This window comes from Dendrobates tinctorius, unplaced genomic scaffold (assembly GCF_039654945.1).
Source record: "Dendrobates tinctorius isolate UK_male_01 unplaced genomic scaffold, ASM3965494v1 ptg000003l, whole genome shotgun sequence".
Lineage (NCBI taxonomy): Eukaryota > Metazoa > Chordata > Amphibia > Anura > Dendrobatidae > Dendrobates > Dendrobates tinctorius.
The window spans coordinates 20,013,829-20,030,000 of record NW_027361671.1 but is presented as its reverse complement, the minus strand read 5'-3'; the positions used below and the strand labels follow the sequence as shown (position 1 = coordinate 20,030,000).

Below are 16,172 nucleotides of genomic sequence, written 5' to 3'. Positions count from 1 at the left end.
CATATATATGGGGGAGGACCAGGACAAAGGATCGGGAATGATATATGGGGGTCCAGGAGAGATATATGGTGAGGCAGGACATGAAACATATGTGGGCCAGTATGTATAGCTGGGGAAGCGGGATGGATATCTGGGGGCCAGGCAGGACAAGGGACATAGGGGGCCAGGCTGGGGCATATTATAAAATAAAGGGGGCCAGGTTGGGGCATATTATAAAATAAAGGGGGCCAGGCTGCGGCATATTATAAAATATAGGGGGCCATGCTGGGTGAGATTATTAAATAAAGGGGGCCAGGATGAGGGACTTAAATACTGTTTGAGGGCCAGAATGAGGAACATGTTATATTAGTTTATGGTGACAAGTTGGGAAGATAATTTCTTTAGGGTCCAATTAGGGACATTATTACTACTGTAATATAATTTACTTTTTAGGAAACGTTTTTCCATGTAGGGAACAAAAGGGAGGTCCTGTTACTGTGCAGGGCGGTACTATGTCGCTTTTCTTCTTCATCTGACGTAGTGTAGAAGTCAGGGAAAAAGTGGGGACCGTGCTCTGGAAGTGATCAGTTATTGATGACTGTTATTTTTTGCAGAGAAGAGTCCTGGCTGGAAGAAGTGATGGTGGTCTGTGCTGGTTGAAGAAGAAAAGCGAAGATGAAGGACTTTAACTACAGACGTCACTGGTGAGTCAGTGTATTACATGTACACGCACACTATACACTGTGTACAGAGATCCTTTGTACAATGTCACTGGTAATCACTGTATTACCTGTACACTGACACTATATACAGACATCCTGTGTATAATGTCACTAGTGATCACTGTATTATCTTGTACACTGACACTATATACGGAGCTCTTGTGTATAGTCACCTGTGATCACTGTATTACCTGTACACTGACACTATATACAGAGATCCTGTGTATAATGTCACTGGTGGTAATAACAGTGTTGTTAGTATTGTGGTTCGTATTCATAATCAGTATTGTAGTATTCGGTCAGTATGTGGTGGTAATTTGCGGTCAGGTCACGGTGTGGCAGTATTTCTCCTTGTATGTGGTATTATTTGGTCCCTGTATGCTGGTAATATGTCATATTATTCGGTCACTATGTGGTGGTAATATGTGGTCTGGTGATGGTGTGGCAGTATTTTTCCTTGTAAGTAGTATTATTCGGTCACTATGTTGTCTGGTCATGGTGTGGCGGTATTTGTCCCTTGTGTGTAGTATTATTCAGTCACTAAGTGGTCTGGTCAAGGTGTGGTGGTATTTATCCCCTGTATGTGGTATTATTGGTCTTGGTATAGGGGATTGTGTTGTGTATGGTGGTCATTTGTTCTCTCTGATATTAATTAGGAGAAGATTCTTTATTTCCATTAGAGATTAATTACTTTGTACAAAGCGGCAGAGATGCACTTACAGGGGGTTTCCTGTGGAATAAAGTAATCACCTCTCCACAGGATAAGTGATAACATATTGATTGATGGGGGTCTGACTGCTGAGACCCAATCAGCAAAATGTGGAACTTTTTATCCACATTAGACTGGTGGCATGGCTGACTTGACCACTGATTCATTCATTCCCTCCCTGGCTGCACTTGTTTTTTTCTAGACGCCCCAAAGAGAATGAATGGAGCAGCGGTCAGACATCCCACCTGCTGCTTCATTTTAAAATGGGATAAGTGTCCTATCAACGATAAAACTTTGCCATTCTTCCAGTCGGTGCAGTTTCTAATGGTCGAACCTAAGCGATCACCTATCCTGTGGAGCCCATGGATCGGTGATAAGCTGTTTCAACCAAAGAACCCCATTAATGTAAACTACCATAATTATACATCCCAGATATGGGGGCGCACAGTAGATGTACAGGAGCCGCCTGTGTTTTACAGCCGATGCTTTTCTATAATGGGGATAACGACTGACAGATATTTGCATATAGCTGTAGGGTGGGCCCCTAGAGTCCATTACCCTGGTGGGCCCCAGACACCCCCAGTCCGACCCTGGACATAAGTACCTTATTGACATTGAACTGAAATACACCTCTTGGCTCATCATTCTCCAGGATGATTACTTCACAGATTTCTTCACCAGGCTTCTTCACAAGAGGCATTCCACTTGAAATGGATGAGTTCACAAACTGGACATCAGTGATGTTCACGACAAAGCTTTCATTTAACTCTGGAGTCTCATCCTGAAAAATCCAAATGTGGATGTATTAATATCCACGCCCTTCACTATGGATTGGAGCATTCAGAGCACGCTGTCCGGGAACTGCATCAGGACACGGACCTTCTTAATTACTATTCAACAACTGCGCTGTATTGTTAACTCCCATAAAATTCAGAAACAAATGCCATAGAATATTTATTTGTATTTTAGTTTGGTTTGTTTTCCACCTTTACCCTTAGCAAATTTTATATACTGGCTATGGATGTGCAATAGCCCAGAATATATCATAATACAGCATCTTTAAAGGTCTTCTTTCCAAAATATAGAAATTCTACTGTAATATAATTGTCAGGATGATTCGGGCCAGATATAGGGTGTGGCGGAGCAGAGTCATACACTCCGTACTCTGGTAAGTCATAGGCTTCCGTAATATTCTATCAGCCTTTTTTTCTAGTTATCATTATTGTATGGAGGCATAAAAGATGGCCAAAATGCCAAATGCATTTTATGAGGACACAAAGGGGGACATCATAATTGAATGGAGGCACAAAGTGGGTATTACTTTTGTGTGGGGGGACAAAAGGGGTCATAATTATGATGTACAGCTACACGGGGAGGGCGATATTATTGTGTGGTGACACAAGGGGTGCATTTTAGTGCAACAGGGCACTATTACTGTGGAAGACACAAAAGTGGGTTTCTTTTACTGCACATAGCAAAGTGGAGTGGGATTAATAATGGCTTGTGTGTATGGAGTTTGCATAAGTCAAAGAAGAAGAAGTAATCAGGCTCCTTGCATCTTCTCGCCTTACAACTTGCATAAGTGACCCCATTCCATCACATCTCCTCCAGTCCCTTTCCCCTTCTGTCACCTCTCACCTAACAAAAATATTCAACCTCTCTCTCTTCCGGTATCTTTCTCTCCTCATTTAAGCATACCATCGTACATCCATTACTTAAAAAACCATCCCTCGACCAAAACTGTGCCACTAACTATAGACCTGTCTCTAATCTTCCCTTCATCTCAACTCCTGGAACGCCTGGTCCACACCCGTCTTATCCGCTATCTCTCAGATAACTCTCTTCTCGACCCTCTTCAATCTGGTTTCCGTTACACTCTACTGAAACTTCCCTCACTAAAGTCTATAATGATCTACTAACTGCTAAATCTAATGGTCACTACTCCATGCTAATTCTCTTGGATCTCTCCACAGCACTCGACATAGTGGACCATCAGCTCCTCCTCACTATGCTACTCTCCATCGGTGTCAAGGACACCGTCCTCTCCTGGTTCTCCCCCTATCTCTCTGACCGTTCCTTCACTGTATCTTTTGCTGGTTCCTCCTCTCATCTTCCCCTTCCTGTTGGGGTTCCTCACGGATCAGTCCTAGGTCCCCTACTCTTCTCTTTGTATACCGCCCCTATTGAACAAATAATCAGTAGATGTGGTTTCCAGTACCATCTCTATGCTGATAACACCCAATTATACACTTCTCCCGATATCACGCCTGCCTTTTTAGAAAACACCAGTAATTGTCTTGCCGCTGTCTCCAACATCATGTCAACCCTCAATCTGAAACTGAACCTGTCAAAAACGGAACTCCTCGTGTTTGCTCCCTCTACTAACCTACCTTTGCCCAACATTGCCATCTCCGTGTGTGGTTCCACCATTACTCCTCAGCAACATGCCCACTGTCTTGGGGTCATACTTGATTCCAAGCTTTCATTCACCCCCCGCATCTGATCACTGGCTCGCTCCTCTTATCTCCACCTCAAAAACATATCTAGAATTCGACCTTTTCTTACTATCGACTCTGCAAAAACCTTTACCGTTTCTCTTATTCATTCTCATCTGGACTATTGTAAAGGGCCTTTTACACATAGCGAGATAGCTAGCGATATCACTAAAGCGTCACCGATTTTGTGACGCAACAGCGATATCACTAGCGATCTCGCTTTGTGTGACACGTACCTGCGACCGGCCCCCCCACTGGATGTCGCTGATCGCGCTGGAACGTCCTGGGCCATTTTCTCCTCACTGGCGTCCCGCTGGCACCGACTAGCGATTCATGGACGCAGGCGGAAGTCGTCATCATCACAGCGGTGTGACAGATAAGAGCGACCGCCGAGAATCGCTGTATCGCTGCTGCATCGCTGGTGAGATCTGCCTGTTTGGCAGCTCACTAGCGACCATTTAGCGATGCACCAGCGATCCTGACCAGGTCATATCATTGTCGGGATCGCTGTGCATCGCTAAATGTAACGGGACCCTATCTCTACTACACTGTGTTCCAAATTATTATGCAAAAATTATTTCCTCATATTTTCTCTAAATTACCTATATGAATTGCAGTCATTGTTATTTTCCAGTCATCTAATATTCTAGTATAATTGCAGTGTTTTTGAACAAACTGCCTATGAAAACAGTATATTTTTAAAAATAAGAAACTCAAAATGCATGTTCCAAATTATTATGCAAAACATATTTCCTCATATTTTCTCTAAATTACCTATATGAATTGCAGTCATTGTTATTTTCCAGTCATCTAATATTCTAGTATAATTGCAATGTTTTTTAACAAACTGCCTATGAAAACAGTATATTTTTAAAAATAAGAAACACTCAAAATGCATGGTCCAAATTATTATGCACAGCAAAGTTTTCAACCTTTTTATTTTTATTTTGAACAAAAAAATGGTCAATTGTGAAATTATAAGCATTGTAATCAGCTTATTACAAAATGAAATCAAACAGTTTTCAAGTCAAAACTTTATTCTAGGTGATGTTACATTTGCACATAGGACCCCTTGTTCGAAAGAAGCTTCTGAACTCTCTCGTCCAATGAATTTGTCAGTTTTTGGATGGTTTGTGCTTCAATTGTTTTGCATGTGGACAGAATACCCTCCCAGAGCTGTTGCTTAGATGTGAACTGCCTCCCGCCATCATAGACACTCCTTTTGATGATGCTCCAGAGGTTCTCAATGGGATTGAGGTCAGGGGAAGATGGTGGCCACACCATAAGTTTGTCCTCTTTTATGCCCATAGCAGCCAGATATACAGATGTGTTATTTGCAGCATGAGACGGTGCATTATCATGCATGAAAATGATCTTGCTGCGGAAAGCACGGTTCTTCCTCTTGAACCATGGCAGGAAGTGCTGTTTTAGAAACTCCACATAGATTATGGAGTTCATCTTTACCCCTTCAAGGATTCCTAAAGGGGCCGACAATCTCTCTCCCCATGATTCCAGCCCAAAACATTACGCCACCTCCTCCTTGTTGGCACCTTAGCCGTTTTTTCATGGGGTGTCCATCAACCAGCTATCCTCCACTCCATCCATCTGGACCATCGAGCGTTGCACGGCACTCATCGGTGAACAAAACAGTTTGGAAGTCAGTCTTCATGTATCGTTTGGCCCACTGGAGCCGTTTCTACTTGCGTGCAGTGGATAGAGGTGGTCGACAGGATGGTTTACGCACAGCTGCAAACCATCTTGTTGTTCGGGGGACGTTGGAGGCACCAGCAGCTTCAAAAACTTGTCCGCTGATATGACAAGGCATTTTTGCAGCTGTTCTTTTAACCTGACGCAATTGCCTGTTGGAAAGAGTCCTCAATTTTTCCTTATCAGCACGCACACGTGTGTGCTGGGAATCAGCTACATACTTCTTGATTGTGCGATGATCACGATGAAGTGTCTTGACAATGTTCATTGTAGTCATGCCTTGACCTAAATACTCCACAATTTGTTGCTTCTCAGCAGCCGACACATCCTTTTTCTTTCCCATTTTGGCAAAAAATGTAGGCTGCTTAATAATGTGGAACAGCCTTCTTAAGTAGTCTTGCCTTTATTTTGACACACCTGCCAAACTAATTTGCACAGGTATCTGCAATTGCTTTCAGTGATATAAAGAGCCCTGACACACATCACCATCAATGAGTTTAAATGACAAACAAAAAAATTCTAACCTTATCACTCCTAAACTCTTTTTGCATAATAATTTGGAACACAGTTTAATCGGTCTCCCTCTTACCAAACTCTCCCCTCTCCAATCTGTCTTGAATGCTGCAGCCAGGATCATATTCTTCACCAATTGTTATACCGATGCCTCTACCTTGTGCCAGTCCTTACACTGGTTACCCATCCACTCCAGAATCCAGTACAAACTTATTACCCTCACCCACAAAACACTCCATGGCTCAGCACCACCCTACATCTCTTCCCTTTTGTCAGCCTACTATCCTACCCGTGCCCTCCGTTCTGCTAATGACCTGAGGTTAGCATCCTCAATAATCAGAACCTCCCACTCCCGTCTCCACGACTTTTCACGTGCTGCGCCAATTCTTTGGAATGTACTACCCAGGTTAATACGATTAATCCCCACAGATTTAAGCGTGCCCTAAAAACGCATTTGTTAAGACTGGCCTACCGCCTCAACGCATTAACCTAACTATCCCTGTTGGCCCATTCAAAAATTTTTGACCATAATCAGGTACCTCTTATTATGTTCTTGTAGGGGAAGTAGGTCCGTGTGTCAGCCCATCTGTGGAGAGAGGGTAAGGTGTAGTGTGGTTTGGTGTACACTGTTATAGTGATAGATGGGAGACAGCTGGAGATAAAGATGTAGAGTGTAATATTGGAGTTTGACCACAAGAGAGCAGTGGAGAGCTGTGAGAACAGGGCTGAACACCAGCTTATGGCTTTAGAGTCATGGGGGGCGGGGTTGCAGGGACTCGAGATGGAAATCCCTAGTGAGAGAGGGGATGAAAAGGAGAAAGTTCCAGAAGCGTTCAGTCCAGGGGAGGAACGCAGGAGACCAGGAGATTGGTGGAGAAGACTGAGAGGAAGCTCCGGAGGGGACTGGCAGCTGAGATGGTCAAGGGGGGTGGCCCTGACGACAGAAGCTGCAGACTGGGATAGCCTGGGGTACCAAAGGATGGATGGACTCGGGCAGGCGAAGCGCTACAGTGGTAGGCCTAGGGCAGCTGTAGTGAAGGAGCCGCGAGGGTCATCACACGAAAGTAAGAAGGAAGCAAAGGTACCTGGGCCTGTGTGCGGAGAGTGTAAATTGCTGTTGTGTGTTGCTGTGGTCATTGTGCCAACGGCCAATAAAGAAGATCTGTTGGATACGATTCTGTCTCCGTCTCGACTCTGTTTGCGGCAAGAAGCGAACCACCCCGCTGTCGGTTATCCTACCTACATTCTCACCCACTTTATGCATTTAATAGCCCTCTGTGTCTGTACTGTTTCATACTTTAGCTGTTAATTGGTTCATGCAGAATCACATGAACACCCGATTCGAACACTATGACTGGTCCGAACAATGAAAGCAATTGTTACCACCCACCTTTCGTGTCTCCCTTTTTCCTCATAGATTGTAAGCTTGCAAGCAGGGTCCTCATTCCTCTTGGTATCTACTTTGATCTGTGTTTATTGTTTATGCTGTAATGTCTATTATCTGTACAAGTCCCCTCTATAATGTAAAGTGCTATGGAATATGTTGGCGCTATAGAAATAAAATTATTATTTTTATTATTGTTATTAAAGATGGGGAAGTACTTGCTTGATTTTACAGAGTCTTCAATTTGGATTTGCTAAAATATATTCAATAAGCACATTTTGCCATCACAACATATCAGAATCTGTCACTTGGGAAATACAAGCAATCTACTTATTAGCTTGTAGCGATAAAGGAAATTTATCATTTACTTACAGGCAAGATAGTAATATTAACTTGACCAATTGCTTTGTTTTCTTTCATAATTATGACTTTATCTGTTATTAAATAGTCTTTATATTCCGTGGCTCTGTTTAAAAGCGGCAAGGATATATTTGGCGCAGACTGAAGATAAATGGCAATGTCACCCACAAAACCTTGTTCCCTTGTAATTTGCAGAGTTATGATCATAGGATTCCCTGTATATTGAAAAGATAATAAATCCATATTACAGCAAAACATGTGTAACATTCAATACCAATATCACATCAGCTACACGGAGACCGAGTACTTATGAGAAATTATATACCATGTTTCACTAATAACTGTCAGATCAGTCAATACAATATTGTTAGAGGTCAAGTGTGCACGATAGTCTGCTAGAAATATAATCAGCAATGAATGAGACACAAAAGGAAGGGAAATTGGTCACTATATTGGAATTACAAAACTATCCACTGGCAACATCGTCAAGTCGTCTCCACGCATGTAGGGTACGTGCGCACGTTGCGGATTTGTTTTGTAAAATTCTGCGCAGATTTGATTTCTCATTTTGACTCTCATAGTAGTGGTCTACCTATGATGTCAATTACAGGCCTCTCTCATCTTTTTAAGTGGGAGAACTTGCACAATTGGTGGCTGACTAAATACTTTTTTTCCCCACTGTATTTAACATGCATTTCTAGTCCCAGCTGTTAGTTGTACAGATTACCTACCTACAGGTTCATTCACTTTAACAGAAAGTGAATTGATGTGCCAACCAATCACACCATGTGGAGAGTCATTGGGCAGGATGGTCAGCACAGCCGTGGATCTTTTAGGGTCCAGTACAGCTCCCCTTCGAGAATCCTGAATATTCACAGTTGTCACCTTTGTAAGGACAACCGTGACAGTCTCTGCAAGCTCGGCTACGCTGTCTGCAACAACTGTAATAGTGATTGTGGTGAGGGCCTGGCCTTCGGAGAAGGTAACCTACACAAAAAAGGGAAAGTGACAGAAGAAACCATCTTTAACTGGCATCTATAATACGAAAAGAAATCGGTCATTTCACACTCCAGTGCAGATAATTCTGCTGTCTCCTGATATTCTTTAGTTAAAAAAGGTGCACTAAGTTTCAGGCTGCAATCTTCATTCCTTCATTATATACAAGTCAGAGCCTGCTTTTGTTTTCAGAGTTTTCTCTTGTGGAAGTGTCCCTCTCAGTAATACAGTGGGTACGGAAAGTATTCAAACCCCTTTAAATATTACACTCTTTGTTTCATTGCAGGCATTTGGTAAATTCTAAAAAGTTCATTTTTTTCTCATTAATGTACACTCTGCAACCCATCTTGACTGAAAAACAGAAATGTAAACATTTTTGCAAATGTATTAAAAAAGAAAAACTGAAATATCCCATGGTCATAAGGATTTAGACCCTTTGCTCAGACACTCATATTTAAGTCACATGCTGTCCATTTCCTTGTGATCCTCCTTGAGATGGTTCTACTCCTTCATTGGGGTCCTGCTGTGTTTAATTAAACTGATAGGACTTGGTTGGTAAAGACACCTGTAAGGGGGTCCGAAACCACATAGCCGGGCAACAGGGTTGCCAGGGGGAAAACTGCACCATGTGACTGTAAGGCTAAGTTCACAAGCAGGGGAATTCCCGCTGAAGTTACAGCGAGAATTCCGAAATTCCATTCCGCGGGAAAATCACATTTTAAATTCCCGCGATTTTCCCATGGAAAAATTAGCGTTTTGCAATCGTAATTAGCTTGCAGAATGCTAGCGTTTTCGAAGCGTTTTGTAGCATCGCTTGGAGAACCGATTGACAGGTTGGTCACACTCGTCAAACATAGTCTTTGACTAGTGTGACCAACTTTTTACTATTGAGGTTGCCTATGCAGCATCAGTAGTAAAAGGATCTAATGTTAAAAATAATTTAAAAAATAAAAAATCGGGTTATATTCACCTTCCGGCGTCCCGCGCAGCGTCCCCAGTTCTCCGCGATGCTCCGACAGGTCCCGTTCCCAGTGATGCATTGCGGCAATGACCTTTGATGACATCGCGGTCTCGCGAGACCTCTACATCATCGCAAAACGCAATGTCAGCAAAGGTCATCGCAATGCATTACTGGGAACGGGAGCTGCCGTGTGTAACGCTGAAGCCTGGGGACGCTGTGCGGGACGCCGGAAGGTGAATATAACCTGATTTTTTATTTTAATTCTATTTTTTACAGGGATATGGTACCCAGAGCCCAGAAGACAGACTCCTCTCCTCCGGACAGTGGGTACCATCCGCAAATGTTCTGCTTACTTTTCGCATGGTGGGCACAGCCACATGCGAAAAGTAAGCAGAACAATGCATTCCTATGTGGGCAGAATCACAGCGATTCCGCAAATTAATGCTGCGGATTTTTCCGCGATGCGATTCCGCTGCGGGAAAATCCGCATTAGCACAGCATTGCGGAATCCCATAGGAATGCATGGGATGCTGGGATTTTTGCATTTTCGTGGCAAAATCGCGCGGTAAAAACCGCCACGAAAATACGAAAAAACCTGAACGTTTGAACGCAGCCTTAGGGGCAGTGGGGGAAGAGAAGGGGCGGTGGACCGGAAGCTGTGCAGGCAGAGGGCACGAAAGCAGAGCGCGCCAGAAACAGAGCAGTGCGCGTCACGTAAGAAGCAGGCTGCAGTACCGCACTCCAGGAGAGAGAGGACTTCCCGCCAGAGGACTGGGGCTGAAGGACGAGATATAGAAAGCGCTGGCTGTGAATACGTGGACACGAGGGCCCCTGTGACCAGAGGAGGCTTTCCCCCTGACAGTGCAGAGAAAGTGACACCTTCGCAAGGCCCCGATGCCCGTGGTGACAGGCCAGAGCCTCTGAGTGAGGCAGAGAGACTTTTCAGTGTGTGCAGCATCGTTCCTGCGGAGAGACTATTAGCTTTACAGACAGAGACTTTGAGCAGGGGAGACGCAGATCCACAGCGTCTCCCTGCTTTCTGTTTTAACCCCGGAGTTCCCAGTTTCCAAGAAAGGAGAGACTACAGAGACTTTAAGTGCCGTTGTTGACGGAGCCAACGTTGGAGAAAAGGACCCTTCAATCAAGGCTTCACTGGACTGATAAGTTACAAGAATTCCAGTTAACCATTTCCACTCTGCTTAACTGTTTCATAGCTTTACTTAGCCTTTTGTGTACCATTACTCTGCTTAACTGTTTCATAGCTTTACATAGCCTTTTGTGTACCGTTTTACCATTTACCCTACCACTTTTAACCACCACTGCTCCTCCCTGCATGGAGAGTATATCCCCTGTAAATAAACCTTTTAACTATTGGTCTGTCTCTGATCCGTGGAGACATCATCAGTAACTGCACATTATTACACACACACACCTGTCTATATAAGACCTCACAGCTCAGAGTGGCATGTCAGACCAAATGAGAATCATGAGGTCAAAGGAACTGGCCAAGGAGCTCAATGACAGAATTGTGGCAAGGCACAGATCTGGCCAAGGTTACAAAAGAATTTCTGCAGTACTCAAAGTTCCTAAGAGCACAGTGGCTTCCATAATCCTTTAATGGAAGAAGTTTGGGACTACCAGAAGGCTTCCTAAACCTGGCCGTCCAGCAAAGCTGAGCAATCGTGGAAGAAGGGCCTTGGTGAGAGAGGTAAAGAAGAACCCCAAGATCACTATGGCTGAGCTCCAGAGATGCAGAAAGTTCCACAAAGTCAACTATCACTGCAGCCCTCCTCCAGTCGGGCCTTTATGGTAGCGTGGTCCAAAGCCTCTCCTCAGTGCCAGACATATGAAAGCCCACACAGAGTTTGATAAAAACACATGAAGGACTCCCAGACTATGAGAAATTAGATTCTCTGGTCTGATGAGACGAAGATAGACCTTTTTGGTGATAATTCTAAGCGATATGTGTGGAGCAAACCAGGCACTGCTCATCACCTGCCCAATACAATCCCAATAATGAAATGTGATGGTAGCAGCATCATGCTATGGGGGTGTTTTTCAGCTGCAAAGACAGGACGACTGGTTGCCATTGAAGGAAACATGAATGCGGCCAAGTACAGAGATATCCTGGATGAAAATCTTTTCCAGAGTGCTCTGGACTTCAGACTTGGACGAAGGTTCACCTTCCAACAAGACAATGACCCTAAGCACATTAAGCCCCGACCTAAACCCAATTGAACATCTCTGGAGAGACCTGAAAATGGCTGTCCACCAACTTTCACCATCCAACCTGACAGAACTGGCGAGGATCTGCAAAGAAGAATGGCAGAGGATCCCTAAATCAAGGTGTGAAAAACTTGTGGCATCATTCCCAAGAAGACTCATGGTCGTACTAGCTCAAAAGGGTGCTTCTACTCAATATTGAGCAAAAGGTCGCAATACTTATGACCATGTGATATTTCAGTTTTTATTTTTTAATAAATTTGCAAAAATTTCTACATTTCTGTTGTTTTTCAGTCAAGATTGGGTGCAGAGTGCACATTAATGAAAAAAAAGAATGAACTTTTTTGAATTTACCAAATGTATGCATTGAAACAAAGAGTGAAAAATTTAAAGGGGTCTGAACACTTTCCATACCCACTGTACATGCTGGATGTGTGTCAGTTTCCATGATGCTTCACTAGCTCTCATTCCTGTATTCATTTTTCACACAAGCTCATAACGAACCTTCCGGTTCTCATGCTGACAGACAATGGGGCTGAGATTTGCAACCCTCCACCGCTCCCAGATGGGTACAGGAGCAGCCTGCCATTACATGCTCTACTCTCATCTGTAAAACAGAAAAGACTAAGCACAAGATTGGTGTGCTGTCTGATCAATGTCAGAAGCAGATGGACAGCCAACTACAAATGAGTCATTACATTTTCTTGAATTTGGGTAAGAACTGAAATTTCTCTTGAGACAATGCCGCACAATTACATAGCAAATACATTTTAGGCTTTTAATCTTGAGGCACACATCTTTGGATATGTACCGTATGTTGAACTGTTGTGAGTTCATTTTCCCCTTCACCATTGAGGTCTGATGAACTCCCTCTTCTGGTGAAGGAATGTAGTGAGGCTGATTACCAAGCACCTGAGCAGAATGATGATGACTGGGTGACTGGAATTTCTGACTGGATATAAGGCAGCCGACGCCCTTCTGCCTTGCGGGTGACTTCTCTGAGGGATTCTAGGAGACCAGTCTGATTCCTGCTCTTCAAAAGCTAAGTTTTCTGCTCTGCTTTTTGCATTTGTGTTTTGGTTTTGTTTTGCCTTGTTTTTCTGATTTCTGCCATTCCCTGCTGGGGTGAGCTGAATTCCTTTTTGCTCTGCCTTCAGAAAATACCTGAGTACTGATATAGTCTTTTTGAAGCCTAGCGTCTTCAGGGCTTTTTTCCCTATCAGTCTGTTGGCTCTTGTTTTGAGAGGGTTTTGGCAGATTGCAGACAGCAGCTTTTCTATCCTGTCCTATTTAGTTAGCTTGGGCCCCATCATTTGCTCAGCCTATCTTTCTATCTGTGTGAGTGTTTTTTCATCTTGCTTCACCGTCATTATATGTTGGGGGCTGCCTATTGCTTTGGGGTCTGCTCTGGGGCAGTTTAGATTTCCCTTTCTGTCTTTAGGCTATGTAGTTCTCCGGCTGTGTTCGAGGGGTCTAGGGCACCGAAGCAACCCCCCACGGCTACTGCTAGTTGTTGTTGTTAGGTTCAGGGGTCTGCAATCCGATAGCTGCCAACTTCTCTGGTTTTCTGGACTTAGCTAGTATTTCTGTCTTTGCCTCCTACGGTGACTCATTCATAACAGAATCACCCGCCATACCGCAGATCCTAGGGTACTCAATAGCAGGAAAGAATTCTAAAAAAAAAAAAAAAAAAAGTGTGTATATTTTTTCCTCTATATCTCTGAGGCCGTAGGGGGAATTTTTTTTTTCTCTCAATGGAGATAAAGCAATTGTCTGATCGTGTGGAGCAGCTTGCTGCGGAAGTGCGGGGAATTTCCGCCTACCTTGCTCATTCACATGCTGCTGAACCAAAGATCCCTACTCCTGATGTGTTTTTTGGGGATCGGTCTAAATTTTTGAATTTCAAAAATAATTGTAAATTATTTTTTGCCTTGAAGCCTAACTCGTCAGGGAGCTCCGCGCAGCAGGTTAAAATTGTCATCTCTTTGCTGCGTGGTGATCCCCAGGATTGGGCGTTTTCTTTGAAACCAGATGATCATATTCTGACTAATGTGAACGCATTTTTTCAAGCCTTGGGGTTGTTGTATGACGAACCTAATGCTATTGATCAGGCTGAAAAGACCCTGTTGGCATTGAGCCAGGGTCGAGATTCTGCAGAATTGTACTGTCAAAAATTCCGAAAGTGGGCGGTCCTTACTACCTGGAATGATAATGCCTTGGCAGCTTTCTTTCGGAAGAGTTTGTCAGAAGCCGTAAAAGATACTATGGTGGGATTTCCTGTTCCCTCTGGTCTTGACGATTCTATGTCATTAGCCATTCAGGTTGATCGGCGTTTACGTGAACGCAGGACTGCACGAGAGGTGTTGCCACCTGTTGAACAAGTGTCTGAACCTATGCAATGAGATAGAGTTTTGTCCAGGGAGCAACGTCAGGAGTTCAGAAGGCATAATAAGCTGTGTTTTTTTTGTGGAGATGCCTCGCATATTATTTCTGTCTGTCCTAAACGAGAGAAACATTTTGCACACACGTTTTCTGTGGGTGGTGTTCAACCTAAGTTTCTTCTGGCAATTTGTGGATTCGGAAGCAGCCCTGAACCTAATGGACTTGGATTTTGCTAAACGTTGTGGATTTCCGATGACACCTCTGCGGACGCCTATCCCTTTGAGGGGGATTGATGCCACTCCTTTGGCGAAAAATAAACCTCAGTTTTGGACCCAGGTGGTAATGCGGGTCGCCCCAGACCATCAAGAAAATTGCAGATTTTTGGTGTTGCATAATTTGCATGATACCATTGTTCTGGGGTTTCCCTGGTTGCAAATTCATAATCTAGTTTTGGATTGGAAATCTGTGTTTGTGGTGAGTTGGGGTTGTCGGTGTGCCCTTAGTGAGGCTCCAGTTTTTTCCACCTCTCCTCAGTCGCATGATGTTCCTGACTATTTGCCGGACTTTTATGATGTACTTAGTGAGAATGAGTCTGCGTCTTTGCCTCCTCATAGGAGTTATGTGCAATTGAACTGAGCCCGGGGTGTAAATTTCCCAAGGGTCGGCTCTTCAATTTATCTGTACCCAAGCACAAGGCTATGCAATCCTATATTGAGGAGGCATTGGAGAAGGGTCATATTAGACCATCCTCTTCACCCTTAGGCCTTGTATTAATTATTGTGCCCTCAACAAAATTACTATAAAATATCAGTACCCCTGATTTCAGATCTATTCTCCAGAGTTAAAGGTGCTTGCTGGCTTACCAAGCTTGACCTCAGAGGGGCGTATAATCTTATCCGCATTAAGCATGGGGATGAATGGAAGACGGCGTTTAATACTCCGGAGGGACATTTTGAGTACCTGGTGATGCCTTTTGGGCTCACTAATGTCCTTTCTGTCTTCCAGTGCTTCATGAACGACATTTTCCGAGACTTTGTGGATAAATTTTTGATTATCTATCTGGATGATATTTTGATCTTCTCCAAGGATTGGGATTCTCATGTGGAACATGTTCGGACTGTGTTCCGGATCTTGAGGGAGAATTCCCTGTATGTCAAAGGATCGAAATGCCTTTTTGGGGTACAGAGGATTTCATTTTTGGGATTTATTTTGTCTCCGTCAACTACTGAAATGGACCCGGCCAAGGTACAGGCCATTTATGATTGGGTTCAGCCCACTTCTTTGAAGGCCCTCCAGAAGTTTTTGGGTTTTGCTAATTTTTATCGGAAATTTATAGCAAAATTTTCTAGTATTGCCAAGCCATTGACTGATCTGACTAAGAAGGGTGCTGATGTGTCGAATTGGTCTCCGGAGGCTGTTTCTTCCTTTCAGGAGCTGAAGCGAAGATTCACTTCTGCCCCGGTTTTGCGGCTTCCTGATGTCTCACTCCCGTTCCAGGTAGAGGTGGACGCTTCTGAGATTGGTGCAGGAGCTGTTTTGTCCCAAAGGGATCCTGTAACATCTAAAATGAATCCCTGTGCTTTCTTTTCCTGAAAGTTCTCTCCATCTGAACGTAACTATGATGTGGGGAATCGGGAACTGTTTGCCATGAAATGGGCATTTGAGGAGTGGAGACATTGGTTGGAAGGAGCTAAACATCAAGTCGTGGTCCTCACTGACCACAAGAATTTGATTTACCTGG

General features: G+C 43.8%; 1 protein-coding gene across 1 annotated transcript in view; it reads right to left on the bottom strand.

Annotated features, from left to right (window-relative positions):
• ADGRV1 (adhesion G protein-coupled receptor V1) overlaps positions 1-16,172 on the bottom strand; it is a 732,030-nt gene that overhangs the window by 394,425 nt on the left and 321,433 nt on the right. The window contains exons 55-57 of the mRNA XM_073580638.1: positions 8,601-8,856; positions 7,882-8,084; positions 2,015-2,191 (exon numbers count right to left, since the gene is read on the bottom strand). Of these exons, the coding sequence (XP_073436739.1) occupies positions 2,015-2,191; positions 7,882-8,084; positions 8,601-8,856 (636 nt within the window). The remainder of the gene's footprint in view (positions 1-2,014; positions 2,192-7,881; positions 8,085-8,600; positions 8,857-16,172) is intronic.